Source organism: Ceratosolen solmsi, unplaced genomic scaffold, assembly GCF_000503995.2.
Source record: "Ceratosolen solmsi marchali unplaced genomic scaffold, CerSol_1.0 scaffold27, whole genome shotgun sequence".
Lineage (NCBI taxonomy): Eukaryota > Metazoa > Arthropoda > Insecta > Hymenoptera > Agaonidae > Ceratosolen > Ceratosolen solmsi.
The window spans coordinates 6,020,835-6,039,003 of record NW_011948426.1 but is presented as its reverse complement, the minus strand read 5'-3'; the positions used below and the strand labels follow the sequence as shown (position 1 = coordinate 6,039,003).

At 22.0% G+C, this 18,169-nt stretch overlaps 1 protein-coding gene across 3 annotated transcripts in view; it reads left to right on the top strand.

The window, feature by feature from the left end:
• The window catches only part of LOC105363278 (RNA pseudouridylate synthase domain-containing protein 2), a 102,363-nt gene that overhangs the window by 58,803 nt on the left and 25,391 nt on the right, over positions 1 to 18,169 (top strand). For all 3 annotated transcript variants that reach the window (XM_011500938.1, XM_011500937.1, XM_011500939.1), the window contains 2 exons: positions 9,542 to 9,652; positions 14,508 to 14,595. In XM_011500938.1, the coding sequence (XP_011499240.1) occupies positions 9,542 to 9,652; positions 14,508 to 14,595 (199 nt within the window). The remainder of the gene's footprint in view (positions 1 to 9,541; positions 9,653 to 14,507; positions 14,596 to 18,169) is intronic.

Genomic DNA, 18,169 nt, shown 5'->3' with positions numbered 1-18,169 from the left:
TATAATATAAAAAATTTTATATACATTTACGTTTAAAAATTAATATTAAAAACTTGATATACATTAAATAACTGTCTTAAGATATAAAAATCAAAGAGACAGACTTTCTTTATGATTATTTTATTTCGTTAAATTTCTATGTATTAGCGTTAATTACTAGCGTTAATTGAAAAATAAAACACCATTTCAATTCATATATCCACACGTATAAATAAATCTATATGTTTGTAAGCATAATAAATTTTGATTAGCACGTAGGGATTCTAAAACAGTTATCAAGAAACTAAAATAAATAGAAGAATCTTTATATACATAGGATATACAAGTGTGCGCGTGCCTTCATGTAGTAAGATATGTACGTTGTTTTTCTTATTAGGTATTTTGGAACAAAATTTAATTTCATGTAGAAAAGAAATTTATTTTAGTTCATATTTCTTAAAATGAAATCAAATATTTTTACACATTTTAATAATTTCTTCTGTCATTTGAAGTTTCATTTTCTTACACTAACCAGTGCTAAAGCAAATTTCTTGCATATTATTTTTAGACCAAATCTTAAAAAGAACATACATACACATACTTAGCTGATTACATAACATTACATAAATGTTAAAATATTATTGCAGAATATATATATTTGTACGTAGATTTGATTTATTGATCATTAATTTGAAAACATAAAAGTAATTTGAAACAATTACATTATATGCACCTTCCTAATATAGACTCAGCAAATGAATCATCAGTATTTAAAATTGAACGTTTTTCTTTAGATTTAGTCAGCTTTGAAAATAGTTTCTTTGATTTTACACTATCAAAACTTTCTAAGAGAAACTGACAGCTTACTAACTATTGCTAAATCAAATGTTTCAAATATTTATATATGCTGATACAAGTGCATTAACAATAAGACTTGTAAAATCTTGAATAAGTTATTATTTTATTAGACTACGCAAATCATTAATTTAAGTAGTGTAATTTCTTTAATTTATTTTAATTTCTGTTTGATTTTTTTAAATTATTAATTTATATTTTAAAAAGAAGATTTACACGTTTTACAAGAAAATCACGTCTTATGTTTTTATCTAATTCAATAATTTATTACATTAACATACATCAATGAAATAATGGTGTTGTATTTAATTTTCTATATCGAAATCTATTTATTTATAAGATTAAAATAATTTCAAGATAAATGACGGAATAAAATTTTTATATATTAAACTGTATTCTCATTTGCTGATTTGATAATTTTTACTTCTTTATAATATGGGGAAAAAAATAGAAAAAATTTAAGATATTAAACCTTCATTTATTTAATAGGTTTAATATAATAATAATATAACATATTTTTCATATTTTATTAAATTCTTAAAATAATTGTGTCAGAGTCAAATATCTTCGTCAAAGTAAAAAAAATTCTATAGCAAGTATTACTTACATATAAATCATAAAAACCATTGTTTGTCGCATTATTCGATCTATAACAGCAAAGTTTTTCTTTTTAATAATTTATTTTAAATATATATCTTAAGTATTACATTATATATATGTATAGAGCGCAAAAAAATTTAAATACAAAAGTTCTATCTTATATTATACATTTTCATTTTATGATAATTTCTATAAAAACACTTCTATTCTTATATTTCTAATATATATACATACAATATTGCGTTATTTGAGATAAAAATCTTTTTTGGCCCTTATCTTCAAAATTATTTATATTAACAATGTTCTCATACATAAGCCCTCTTCTTAACAATAGTCGTTACCAAATACATACATAAAAAGAAAGGCGTCGCCATGCGTTTGCATCCATGCAAATAACGTTTCGACCTACTTCCTAATGTATCATTTTATACTTATGCTATTATTTTCTCACAGTTTTTTTTCCTATTTTTTTTTTTACAATTTTATAGAGAACGTAAAAAAATTTTTAAATAAAGAAACTGCCTTTACGTCTGTTTTCTTATATATACGATTTTACCGTTTTTAAGACGAATTTTGTAGTGCATGGAATCTTCACATATACTTTCAAAATATGAAAAAACGATAGGAAAAATACTTTTGTAAAGTAAAAGACAAGCAAGATATCTTTAATAATAACAGCTAAATAACAGTGTTCTACTTATATCATTTTATTCATATGTACTAAATATTTCAATAGACTTTTTGTAGTTTATGCTTAAAAATTTATAATTAATATACTTTATTTGTTAAAATAATTTTAAATTTACAATAAAATAATAAAAATTTCATCAATGTATATGAGTAATAAATTTCAATATTAGCATTAACCATTGAGTAAAAAGTATCATCATTTAAAATAAAAGGTATTATAATTTTAAGTAAAAATAACTTCAGTAATTAACTCATTACTAGACTAAATATTATGATTAGATAAAGATGAAAGTCAACACAATAGTCGTTGATTATTTACTTCATAATATTTTATAATAATGTTTTACTGAGAATGAAGAAAAAGAATATATGTTCCTTACTTATATATTTTTATAAGTACTTTCGCAATTAATATTAAATATTAATTTTAATTATGCATTTCTGCTGGACATTTTAATATTTAACATGAGAACTTTTATAGAAGTTATATTAAAATGTATTATACATAGTTATTTAAATATTATAGAATAATATTTAATTTTAATTTATGCATACTTTTTTAAATTTTTATATTGAAATATTTATAATCGAAACAATTTCATCTTATGTTGATAATTTTTTTTTACTTTTTATTAAAATAAATAGATTTTTTTTTAATATAAAAATATATTTCCTTCGGTATATATAAATATAGAAGTTTAACAAAAATTGTTCAGTGTATATTTTTATTTTTATTTCTATTAATAAGTCCATTCTGAATCTTTATCCATATAATCGTCTACCATCAGACAACATGAACAATTATTTCATACGATATGTTGCACATCAGTACTAATTCATTTTCGGAGCATTTTATAAAACTAGGATAAAATAAATGCTTATTCAAAACTTCGATTAAAAAAAAGTAAAATGTGGAATAAATCTAAATAACCTTCCTTTCGTGTAATAACTCCTTCAATGTGCATGTAACATATAGTTTTTTTTTTAGTGTACGGAAAAAGTGGAAACCTTTATGTGCAATAAAAAGAAACTTCAATAACTATGAAATAATTAAAGAAAATTAATTTTTCAAAATAAAATATCCATTAAATCTCACATACGATAAATTTTTTCATTGAAGTATTATCTGATAGAAATAAAAAATAAATTTTAGAAGAACTTAGAAGCTAATAGGTTTTAAAATTGAATTTTTATATAGGCAATATAATGAACATTATGTATTTCATTAATAGTTTAAATAAATAAAATGAAAGTTTTTAAAATACGTATCTATCTATTAAATACATTTATCACTAATATAGGCTAAATAAAAGTGCATCGAAATATGTAATTGTAGAAAACAGGTTATCGTTATTACGTAGCGCTTGCTAGAGGTGTGTAAAATATTTTTATCGGACATTTAACACGATAATGAGTATACCACTAGTCATTTTCGTTAGTTTCGTTGCATATATTTATTACCGCACCGTAATCGAATATGCCCTCCAAATGAAACAATAAATTTACATTTTGTTATTTAATTTTTTAAAATCAATTACATATACATAGAGTTTATGCTTGGGTCTTCCAAAGGCAAACTAATAAGATAATTCTAAACGATATTTCAATTTAGAAGAAGCACTGTGGCTATGAATACCTGCAGCTAAGATCCGAAAATAAGTTTACAGCCATCTTTACGTTCACCTTCTGCTGCCACAGCAGCTATTCGTTACGAGTTGAGCCGAATGTCTGCGAGGTATATAAATATTGCAAGACGAGAATTTACTGTTCCGCAAATATAAACATATATGGTCAACATTTTTATGTAATTCCATATTAAGTAGAATTCGAATATATATATATATATATATATATATACATATAAAGCAAATATTCAAAAAGCTAATAACTGAAGATCGAATAAAACTGTACTAAATATTGTTAAAATAAGACCATAGAAAATATCTCACAGTTTTTGTTATAAAAAAATATTATTCAAGATCTTAACTTTAACTTGGAAATAAAACAGCTTCTGGCTTTCTCATTGAAAAATTTGCAGCAATCCTTTGCGCGCTTGCCAGTTTCCTGAATTCCCTCCCTAGTTTTACCCGCTTTCGCTTCTTCTCCCAATCTTCAGTCGTTTCAAGATTGACCTCTTGAAGGCGGCTTTCAAGACGGCTCTCTCTGCCGACTTCTTAACGGTTTATTTCTCGCGACTTAATTCATGGTATCCTTTAGTAGTTTAGTTTAGTTTATAGACTATCTAGCTATCTTTATTATTTCCATATAACTTTCTACTACCATCGATAAGTTATTTATTAATTTTTAAGGAAGAAGTTAATTAATATATTTATATTGTATCGCTATAATCGTATGTTATAATTAAAAAATGTATGTATTTAATATTAATTTAGGACAATACTTATTGTATGGAATATATATTTATTAGAATTTGTAATTTATTTAATTTGTGTATTGCTTTATAAAAATTATTTGTTTATTAATTATTAACAATTAAATATTAAAAAACATTCACTGCTAATTAATTAAACCAATTATTTCATTTATTTTTAAAAGTGTATATTAATCATAATCACATTAATCAATTCAAATGATACGGCTTATTTTTAAATGACAATATTGAATCTAAAGATAACCTATTAATTTCAATATTAGACTAAATCTTAAAAACAATTTGATAATTAATATCAACATATACAATTTTTCCAATTAAATTTTATTTTATATATTTATAATTAAAATATAAAATTGTCTCGTATTGTTTTAGAATATTATTTTTTTTTTCATATATAAATCTAGTCTAGTCTCTATAACTATAATCTTTATCATGAATTATAACGAAACTTCAGAATTTGTGTTTGAATTATTTGTAAATATTTATTACTTTACTTTAAATCATTGAATTTATTTTATTGTAATATTTTCATTGTAAACACATTATTCTAAAGTATAAGGATTTCGAAAATAATACATTCTTTATGATCGTCTAATATTATTACGGCATACGTAAGCCGAATTGCTTTTGTAGTTCGATAACACACTGAAATATGTTTACGACGTGGTAGTAATTTTAATATCGTTCTTTATTCTTTTGAACTTGAAATGCTTGAAGGATAAAGTATATCATTGCGTAAGTCAAAAAAGATGGCCGTAAAATAAATTATCCATGAAGTAATGTGTGCTGCGTAACAAGTGCGATTCTCATCCCTCCGGGGAATCTAAGTCACTTGTGTTAAATAAGTTACTACATATTATCGTATGTCATCAACAGCGACGGCCAAGATTTGTGGGTAATCGCTCTTGTAAGTCGCTGGTCCCTAATTTCTTTTTTTCTGACTCTGCTTCTTTAGCCTTATCACATATTTTTCTTCCAATCTTCTCTAATTTATCTTTTAGCATGTTGAGAATTTGAGCAATAGTAATTACCGAAAAAAATCATATAACATTTAATTTATTCTGTATTTTACGTATTTCAAGGTTTTATTTCCTTTTAAATTAAGGCAATTATTTAGTGTAGTAATAACTGATATAATAAAGACAATATCAACGATTTTTAAAAACGTATGTTCTCTTAAAACAAAATCTTTTTAATGAAAGTTATATTTCAAATATGTTTTATATGTTTATAAGTACTTCAATATTAGCCGGAATATTTAGCAAATTTACTCATTTACTTTCAAAAATGGGTATTATAAAAAAAGATATAAAATTTATAAATACAATCATTATTTTAAAGTATTTTAAAATAAAGATTATATATATATATATTTATTTACTAATAATTTATACTTACGAATATATTTACTCCGAAATAGTAAACGTAACATAATCTTATCCATTTAAATGGAACCTTATGAACGTATACACTGAAAATAATTTACCTATTGTAGTATTATAATATTATAATACTATAATATTATTCGGCATAATTTTAAATAGGAATTTTCAATTATAACCAAAATATTTCTAAAAGTAGAATAAATGTATTTTAAGTATTTAAATAGATATAACATTATGTTATTAAACTATATTAGCTAAACTAAACTAAATAAAAAAAATAACTACAAACGACTTTTAAAAATAAATAACATTTTTATCATATTAATGAAAAAAAAACTTTAAAATGTTGATTATTAAATGTTGATTAGTAAATTGTGAATATGCTACAAGTATATATCATGTCAATTTTTCTATTTAATATCATGTTGCTTGCAAATAAATATTCATATGATAAGAGCCTCGTTAATTGGTGCATAACGATTATCTCTTTTCCATATTTGTTCTGTTTTGTCCTTTTTGCATTCACTATTGACCAACCTACTTTTTTTATCCTATAAAAACCCAACGTAGAGAAATATAACTTCAAATTAATAGACAAGGAAAAGACAGCATCAGGAAGAAAAAACTTTTTGAATTACAATAAATGTCCTGTTGTATATAAGCTTTAGTTTTTCAATTATTTAATCATCTTTTTTAACTTTAAAATGATAAATTCAACTATTTCAAATAGTTCGGTTTACGTTTATTTTCTAATATTCATAAAATAATTTTAAGTACTTTATTTAAGAAAATGTTTATATTTCATATTCTTCTTCGCCATAACGTATTTGTACTTTGAAATAAATAAATTGTAAATTCCTTCATATTATATTAATATATATATTTAAAATAAATTTTAAAACTCCAATATATATTTGCTATTGTTCAATGAAGCTGTAGAGAAAGGATTAACTATTTGCAAAAAATGTAATTGTTAATATAATTAGAGTGCATTTGCATTTTATCAAACATGTTCAACAGATATTTTAATAAAATAGCTATGAAGTAAAAATATTACATAACTAATTAAAAAACCCATATTGTTTCGATAAAATGAATGTTATTAATAATTATTTGAAACACTAATTAATATTTATTTCAATTTTACAAATGCTTATGTTATTTATGTGTATTTAAATAAAAATTTCATTTTATAACAGTACTAAAATTAATTTAAAAATATGGCAATATTAAATATCTGTTGCTTTGTAGATTATTAAAAAAAATCTATTAAATTAAGTTGAAATTGAAAATTTTTATATCTCTATATTTAGAAAAATATTTGGTAGATCATTTTTACAAAACAAAAAAAAATTTGTTTAACAGAAACACAAGATAAGTAAATATTTCAAATAAAATAGTATTAAATGAATAAGAATTTTACAAATATGCACGTCAATTTACTAGTGATAACCCTAAAATAAAATAAATTTAATTTTAATACAGATGAAGATGTATAAATGTGTCAATATACAATTTACGTATGTATCTAATGTTGTGTAAAAATTAATGGATTTTGATTATTTAAAATTACCCTTATATCCTATTTTGACTATAGACTACATCGATAATTTTGATGATATTTAATATAACTACAGCAATGGCATATATTTATTCAGATTATACAGATATAAGAGATTATATTTAATATGTTTCTTATGACAAATTATTTCTTATGATAAAATAATATTCTTTTCAACATTTTTAAATGTAACTATCCATAATTTTTTGCTAAAAATTTATGTGTTATATGAATGGATAAAAAAGAGATTGTAAAATAATTATATCACATATTAAATCATTTCAGTAATTACATTAACATTAATTAAATATATGTATATAAATAGAAATGATGTTAAATAATTTTAATTATTACGTATGTCTAAAATTTTAATAATTGCTACAAACTAGAGGCAGTATTTAGCGTGACAATCAAACGCCTCTGGAATGTATAACGCGATCTTGGATTTCATTTTATCAAGTTTGTAGAATTCCGAAGTCAAGCAGACGACGATGTTTAACGTGAACGATTGGAAGGGCCGGCAGACTGCAATGCAGGCAAGGGCGTTGTCAGGGCGACCCTTGTAAGTTTCGTCATCATCGCACCAGCCGCGCCTCTGCTCTTTGCATTATTTGCTTTCTTATTTTCTTGTTATATATGTTTCGATTTCCGTTTGTTGCCATTTAGCTCCAACTTACTAATCAACAGTTATTTACACTTTCTTCGTACGTTAATAATTAAAAACTAATTGTTAATTAGTTGGGCTAATTATAAATATTTGTTTTGTTAATATAATACATTTAAAATAATTGATAATTAAGTCCTGGATTATTGAACTAATTATAACAAGTTAACAATTATCAATTATAACGAAAATCGTTTTTACTAAAATTGTAATACAAATATTTCGTGTAAATCAGTATTATAAGCATAAATCTCAACAAGTAAGTTTTAGATTTGCTTTCTATTTGCATTCAATTTTTAATATTTAAATGTTTATTGTTTAATTTTTTATTTTTATAAAATGTATTAATTTTTGCTAAAAATCACTTATAGAAGAAATTAGTTTAGTTTTGTTGAGTTCGTATTGGGCTATTATATGGCATATATATAATGATATTTTAAAGGTCATAATATAACTATTACGTAACAATAATAACTTTATAACATACTGAGAATACAATATAAATTACTATCTAAAGTCGTACACATAATTAATTATAATAATATTTATTCCACATGTAAAATTTCTAATACAATATAAAATCATTGTTTTATTTTTAATATTTAAGTATACTTTAAATGACATCAATATTTTATAAATATTCTAAAATTACCACAAATCCTTAATTAATATTCTTATTTAAATTTTAATCTTTCTGAATATATGGTGCATAATTGATATACCATATAAATTAACGTGCATTCACATGTATACGAATACATATACCACCAAAAAAATATGTTTATTCAAATAATTGCATTATCTTTTAATTTATTCCACCTAAATAAATTGTTTTTATAAAAAAAATGTCTTTTATAGAAAAATGCATAAATGAATTAAAAAAGGCAGTGCGCATCACTAAAGTTTTACAATTAAATACTTTTAATGAAAAAAACATAAAAGAAAATATTTCATTTGCTTAAAATAAATGTTTTTTAATTTGTGGTCCAAGGTTTAATTATCATAGAACTTCAAATTTCTGCAAATGATGTCATGTATAATTCATTTATTGTTAAGCGATATGCTTCATTACAAAAAATCATTTATTGCTACCTATAAATTTCTATTTAAATATTATATTTATAATTATAATTGTTAATACTGTATTTTAAATTGTATATGAAAATGGTATGATTAGAAATTGATATTCCCAAACGAGTAGATTTGAAATAATAAATAAAAATCATAAAAATCAAGACAATGATTCAAATTTGAATTTATATTTATAGACATGTTTAATAACATACATTTTCACGAAACAGTGAAATCTCAACATCCATGATTTCAAGCATATGCAACTTTCGGGTTGTCTTATTTCATAATTTTTGTGCCGACTATGTACGTTGACCCGAATCGATTTCTCTTTGTTTCAGGTCGATTTAAAACCGTTGCGAGAGACAACCATAGTTGTACCACCACAAGCTTCCAAAATAACAGAAAAAAGAAAAGTGGAAGATGCCGATGCAAATAAAGATCTGAAAAAGGTATGTTGTAAATATAATGTATTTTTCCATATAGAAGATTCTTAATAGTTATAGAAATGAGGAAAGCTGAAAATGATTGCAAGTTTTTTAGATAATGAAGCGATTTTTCAGATACTTTACTTAAAAGCAATTCATTTTAACGAGAATTTTCCAAAAAGTATATAATGATGTAAACTTCTTAATATTGAGAGTATTTAAGGACATCAATTTATTCCTTTCTACTTACTAAATATTGTTTAATAAGTTATAACGTTTTTAACGTTTTTTAGTCATTATTTTATGTATAGAAAATAATATGGAAGGCTCATTTGTTTTTAATTAATAATGGAAAATATTATTACTTTTTATGAAATAAATCAGAACATAGAATAAATTCTTAAAAATAAATAGATTGACACATTAATAATTTTATTAATATATGCAATCATTATTATAAAAAGAAATAAATTAATCATATCTTTTATGAATAACACAATTTTTTTAATAAACACATTTTTTAATTCTTAATATACTCTAAATAAGCAAATTGATTTAATAAATTAATTTTTTAATCTAAAATATTTTCTTATTAGTACTTACATAATCATATCGATAATTTTATATTTAATTATTGATTCTTAATAAACCATATACAATGTATCTAAGCTACTACATTTATTACTATGTGTTAAAGGTTTGATATATTATGATATACAGTCATCAACAATTTTATACTTTCAAAAATTTATCTCAAATATCTCAATTAGATGAAAAGTAAAATACAGTTTTAAGAAGGAGTTGATATGTTTTGAAAACAAAGATTCATATAATTGTTTATGAAATATAAGAACTTCATCAAGAAATTATACCACCAGTGTACAAATATACAAACGCGGCATGATTAGTGCTAGCAAGAGATGAATTTGGAATGCATGTCGGTGCTTATTTTAGTCTTCAACCCATAGGCTTTTTGTGCACGTGTCTGTACGTACACAAATGTTGCACACTTGTCTGTGATTTGGAATTACTTGGTGGATATTACTGACACGTTGTCTACTGTCTACCTTCTGCAGTCAAAGACAACGATTCTCTCTCATGTTCTCGTTTTTCGAGACTCTGGCCTTGCTCCCCACGCTTCTTATTCTCTCTTTGCTTTTCTTCTGCCCTTCCTAGCTCTATTATTAGCTTTTGCGTAGCTCCTCTGACTGCCAATTTGTAGCGGTTTGTATGTTACAAGTTTGACTGTCATACCGTTGTTTTTATCCCTTTTTTCCTTTTATATTTTTTCTTATGAAGTAATATATTGACAAGATCTTGTATTCATTCGTATTTACTTTAACTATTCTCAAATAGTTAAATATTAATTTTTTTATTGATTATATTGGAGTGAAAAAATTTGACATTTTAGATACGTCTTGCGTGCTGTATTAAAAATTATTAAGATCTTATTTTATTTCGATTTTCTATCAATTCCTAGATATATTAAGAGAAGATTAATTCCGAAATGTTTAATAGTAATATGAGTAAAATAATAAGAACATGAAAATCAATTAATTAATTATGAGAGATAGTGTGAATATTGTGGTTAATAATTAATCAATTATAAGATACAATGATTATAAATTAATAAAAAATATGTACGATGCGAAACTTAAAAATAAACAATTAATTATGCATAGATACAATATATCTAATATATTATTAGTATACATTATGTCCAATTTAATATTTAATAATTACTTTTTTGAAATCGGCAATAAATTATGATTTATTCATAGTTATTTTTGTTATATTAAAGCTTAGATATATCATTCATTATCGATAAAGTCTAATATATCATGACGATATAATTAAAATATTTATCTTCATTCATAACTGAATACAAATTGAAATAAAAACTTTCCCAATATTTATTTTAATTTTATTCATTCTGATTTTTGAAAACTTTAGTCTGTTTTAATTTTTATTTTCCCAATGACACTTCAAACTTATGAATTATGTATAAAAGTTCCTATATAGTATATTAATTAATTCTAATAAACGCTTAATCTTTAAATATTGTAATGCTGTAATAATTAATTATATATTCTATGAAATTAAATTTATAAAACCTATGTCTATCTTTATGTTCTTAAAGTTTCTATTTTTATAAATCTCTATGATTTAGAATAAATTGTTATTCAATTATATATAAAAACGAAACTTATACTTCTATAATCAATCTTTAAATAAAAAATAGTTTTACTTGTTGTTACTTATGAGAAATATAAATATAATCCTAGTTTATATTAATTTTGTATTCTTTCTAGATATTTATATTTTCTACAAATAATTTTGCAAATTTTTGAAAACAGTTTCAAATTAATAATGTGAATACCGAATGATAAATTTTTATTAATAAAAATAATTTTAAATAATCAAAATAAGGAAATTAATACTTGGAATAATTGAATTTATAAGTCGTACATACAATCATCATTACAAAATAGGTGAAAAAAGTATTGAATTTGTTAGTGGAAAAATAATGTAATATGTCTAATGTTGTTGAAAACTCTCTTTTAGATTTAATTTTATATAATGAAATCATGCATTGATGTAAATTACTTTTATTCAGAAATTTTAATCACATATATCCGTTAAAAAAATGAATTTTTAATATATTGGTGTTTTACTTGAATGCATCTATAGAATTTGATCTTTTTCTAAAACAAATGCCATTATGCTTATATACAATTATGGTATTCTTTATATAATTAGAAAAAAATTTTTAAATTAAATTATTATTTATTTGAAAAATTTCATTAAATATTTTTTGCAAAAGTAATTCATGAAAATTCCTCAAAGCATATCATGATTAATCTATAAAAATTAGTAAATTCCTTTACACTTGTGACTCAATTCACTTTTTTATTATAATAATAAGATATTGAAAATAGTAGAACATGCACAATTATTACGTAAATATAAATAACTGTGCCCAAAAATTCTCAATGGGCAATATTATCCAGAAGCAATTATTCATCTCTCTATATATAATTTACATGCATGTGCATATACGCGAATCTAATACTGAGAAAGAAAGCAGAAAGACTAGCTGTCACCATTATAAACGTCTCGTTTTCACGTATGCGATAATATATTTGGAATAGAGTGTATGTTAAGAGCTTGTAGCAACAGGCAATGCACTATTCTATTTTTTCCAGTTCATGAAAAAAGAAGAGAACGTTATAAAGGAATTGAACTTTTCAATAATAGTATTTCCACGATATTTCAGTAATATTTTATTCAATAATTTTATTATTTCTTTGATTTTTTGAAAGAGTAGAAATTTATATTTATTCTCATTAATAAAAATTAAATTACATAGTAACAAACGTATATACAAATTTGATATTTTTATAGTTTCTTCAATATTTGCATTACTATAAGATACAATGACTATTATAGTATAATGATAGTAATAAAAATACAGAATTAAACTATTAATATATTAAATATATAAATATATGAATTGACCTATGAGTGAATGTATACATTCTGTTAACTTTATTCACAGAAAGTTTAATGATTTGTATTCACAAATGATTTATACGAAATTGACGTTAAAATGAAATCTACGATATAAAGAGACTATCTAATTGGTATTAAAACAAAAATTTGTCTAAAATTAATAGATTCAAATTAATTCAATAATTTTTACATCGAAATGATTTGTTATAGAAAATCAAAAATATTTTTATAATTATATCATTTTAAAAACTTTATATTGTTTTCATGTGCATCAAATAAATTTTTTTAAAATTTATAAATTAAAATTGATTTTATAGCTTAATAATATCAACCTTAATTAATCAATTTGATAATATTGTATATTAATTGATTTTTAATAATGTTAAAAGAAAAAGTGTATCATGAAATTATATTTTATATTACTCTAAATATTTAATTATGTAAAAAATTTCTGAAATTTTCAGTAAGGGCATAAATAATATTGATTTATATTTCAAGTAAAGTTAAGGAAAGGAATTTATAATTTTTTAAATATATGACTTTATAACGTTAAACATAAATGATTTAGAAAAGAAATATTTATTTCATATAATTCGTAAACGACTAATTTACATAAAATTTAATAGATAAACATTTATTTTTTATATCATTGTAAATAATTAGAAAAATTAAGTAATAAGTACTGTTACAATGCAAATAGTATTTATAAATTGTTTGTTATTATTTTAAAAACAAATGAAAATATTTGATTTTATGCAAATTATTATAACCAGCCTTTTTATATTTTTAATTGAAATATATATTATTTTTTAAAATTGTTTAACAATTATAAAAATTATTTTATCTGAATAATTCTTGTTATATAAATAATCATAATTGGAAATATATTATTCTTTTTAAAGTAGATATTGATTTTTTATTTGAATACATAAACTATATTTAAATTAAATAGAATTGTAAATGTACTGATACTAATATTGTTACTATTTAAAGTCAATTTTTAATACTATTAAAAAATTACCTATAAAGGATTAAATTACACTGTTCATTTATGGATTTTCTAAATATTTTTATATTAATATACTTTAAACAAGTAATAAATAAAGAAAACTTATTTTTAGAAAGAATTCTTAGTACCGCGTTCTTTTATTATCTTTTACTATAAAATGATTTTTAAATAATGAAAATCTTTATTGTAATAATATGTTTATAAAAACGTTAATTTGAAGTATGACTGTACTTATGGATAATTAGGTTATGACGTTCTGTTTAAGTATACCATCAATAATTTTAATTTACAATTTCGTTATATATGCGTATATAACTTCATCATCACTGTATGTATAATAAGATTTTTTATTTACAGGCAAAATTGGAAACAAAAGCATTGAAAGCGAAGAGACCAGGTTTTACAGATGAACGTTATAATGAAACAAGCTACTATGTTGAAAATGGTTAGTATTTTAAATGTATGTTTCATAAAGAGAATTAATAATTAAGTATTTGGTATCTGTTAAAAAATACTTATAATTAAAAATGAATTATATAATTATCTAGATGGAAAATCAAAATATTTTAAAATATATAACAATATATGTATACATATATATATATATATATATATACATATAAAATTATATATAAAAAAAATAGATATAAAAATATACATTTCACCTTCTGCAATATTTAAAAAATCAAATTAAAAACATAATATATTTTAAATACCTAATATAATACTTTATATAATAGTATATGTTCAATATTATATATCACAAATATATGAAAAATATTTTTTTTTGAAAATTATATTCCATATTAAATATGTCATATATTATAATGTTGTAAAGAATTCTCATTTTTCTAAATTTTTCAATTTTGTTCGAAAAGGTAATTTTTCAAATTTCAAATAGAAAATTAAAATATTTTTAAAAATGTAATTTTTTTATTATTTATAAAAAGGGATAATACGTTATAGTACGCGATCATACGTAAAGATAATACGTTGTAGATGCTTTAAAAACGATTTTTGCCGAAACTAAATATTTATTATTAACTTGACTTCTGGTGGACTATCATTATTTTAATGCCAATATTTAAATTTCAATAAACTTTTGATTAGAATCTGTTTATACTCTAGAAAATTTAAGTGAAAAATTTATGAAATATAATGATTAATAATAAATATCAACAAATCTGGATTTCTAAGAAGGAACCATGAACAGACAACTAAAATAATCAAGTGTAGAGTAGTGATTTAAATCCATCACTCATTCTGAATTTTAGGTAAATATAAAGAAAAAAAAACAGAATAGATAAAAATTCCGTTGTCACGTGCGTAAGTATTCATGGAGCATTTAAGTTTTGGTAAAGTGCCAAATAGTTTTGTAAAGACACTCATAGAAAAATTAGTTCCTCCTTTAACATTAGAAAGAGACTAGATTACTATTATATATATTTATCTTTCGATTTTTAAACGGAGTATATATAAATATTTAATATCAAAGATATGTATAAAGTCGTTAAAACAAACTTTAAATTTCATTATTATATTTTTAATTAAATTTCCTTTAACCTATAGCTAAACAACTGTAATTCTTTTGTTTTGTATAGTACACATTCATTGGGAAATGTTAGTTATTGATATTTGAATTATTTCAGATTAAGGGATTACAATAATTTAGTTGTTTATTATTAGATTTATGAACATTCAAAATTTAATTAGTTATTGACAATGTATTGAAATTTGTATTCACAATTATTGAAATTCATAGCATATCCTATATTTATTCCCACAAGATAAATATAAATACAGGATAATTTATAAAAATTACTTTAATATTATTATAGCATATTATTTAAAATAAATAAATATTAATATGTTACGATTAAATAGAATTATCTGTGTAGTAGATGATTCAAACAATTTTTTTTAATTTCATTGAAAAACTTCAATAACATAAAAATAATAAGCCATTACAGTTTCGAAAATTTAATACATATGTATTTTGTATTTTTATTTACAATTTCTAAATATATAAAAAAAGGTAAAATATATTAAAGGTTTAAATTATCGCTATATCATCTAATTAAAAAAAAAATTATGTATTCACAAAAATCATTTTTAACATTTTTGATTTTTGATTTTGATTTTATTATAAATAAAATAGATTTACTAAAGATATATTAAATTAAAATACAATAACCAATAAATGAATGAATTTTCAATATTTTTATTCAATTATAAATAATAATATCTAATGATAATGCAGAGTACATGCATTTAAGTAACTACTAGATTTAATAATAAATGAGGAGATAATAATGCCTTCATATAAATATCTTGGCAATGAATTTTATTGTTATTCTTAGTTAAATATGAAATATAATATAACGATTATCGTTTACTAAATTTGGATACACTTAATTTTTCCTACTATTTTTTTTAAAAAAAAGCTAAATGTTTTTATAAAATACTTTTTGTTTGCATTTAATGTTTGACATATATTATATTTATTGAAATTGTAATGTAAATATGTAATTTTTAAATTTATTAAAAATATGATTTTTGTCTATTCTCATAATTTGTGTGAATAGAGTATATTGATTAAAATTAAGCAATATTTATAATAAAGCTTGTTTCATTCAAAGATAGATAAATTTTTTACAGAAGCGTTATTGGACATTTATTTAATAATTTATTCATTAAATACCAAATCATTCGACATAATTTAACCTCATTAATTAAATTGAAAAGTTACTAAAGATAGAGAAAATAAGTCAATGACTCTCCCTTGTGAATCTTTAGGCCTTATTTCAACTTCTAGTTGTCTTTCATACTTATTCCTGTTACCAAAGTCCTTTTTTCTGAAATAGGGTCTATGTAATTAAAATCAAGATCTGATAAAAACAACCTCTTCTATCGGGAGAAAACGAAGAGAAATTCTCGACGAAAATTAAGCAACACGTGTATTACGATTCACGAGCTCACGATTCTTCCTCCTTAGATATACATATATGTTTACAGGTTACGTATGCGAACCATTTTCTAGCGTTAATTAAAATCTATTGTGCTACTCATTCCCTTTCCCAATCGCGCTTCTTCACTTTCGTTCATGCCCTATATTGTTTTGTTCAACGGAAAAGTCTCCCAAAAAATCCATTATAGTGTAGATACTAACGTCTGCTTTGGACTGTTTTATAACTGCAATAAGTATATGCGACATATTCAAATGCTCAATGATCGCTTGACCGCAAAACCACAAGCGAGCGCATTAAAGTCTGCTCTATTCTCCTATTTATGTAAATATCAAACACCAAGTCGTCTGTGCCTGCACTATGAATATAATGCAAATGTAACAACGTTTTCAATATCTTAAGTACGCGTAGTTTAGACTTTTTAAAAAATATTCATGCATTCGCGAACAGATGAGACTATAATGGTACCCGAATAAAATTACTAATAAATCTGTTCTATTAACTTCTCATAAATTCTATTTAAATAAATAGTTTTAAATTAGTAATTCAATAAATAACTTAAACCTTGCAATATTTAAATTATAACATTTATAATTACAAATTATGTATTATAACTTGTAATTATAATACAAATACAAAAAACTTGTTTTCAAATGGAATTCGTTGACGATAAATCCAATATTAAAAAGTTATGATATAAAATGAATATAATAATTCAACTCATTAGATATGGTTCATAATAGTTTATCAGTTTATGTAAATTTAAGATTTAAATATATCTACAAATTATTAAAAAATAAACTAAGAGTTATGTTTGTTTATTTTTATTTTTTGCAATACTGATATTACACCTTTTATTTTCAATATTCATATTTTATTATATTATTCTTTATTATTAATTTTTAATAACATCAATATTTCGTATGGGTAGTTTTTCCAAAACTATAATCTAAATAAGAAATTATGTATTAAAAATTAATTATATTCTTAAAATTTTTATCCGATGTTTAAAATATTCAATTACAGTTACTATCCAACTCGGAGAAACGAGTA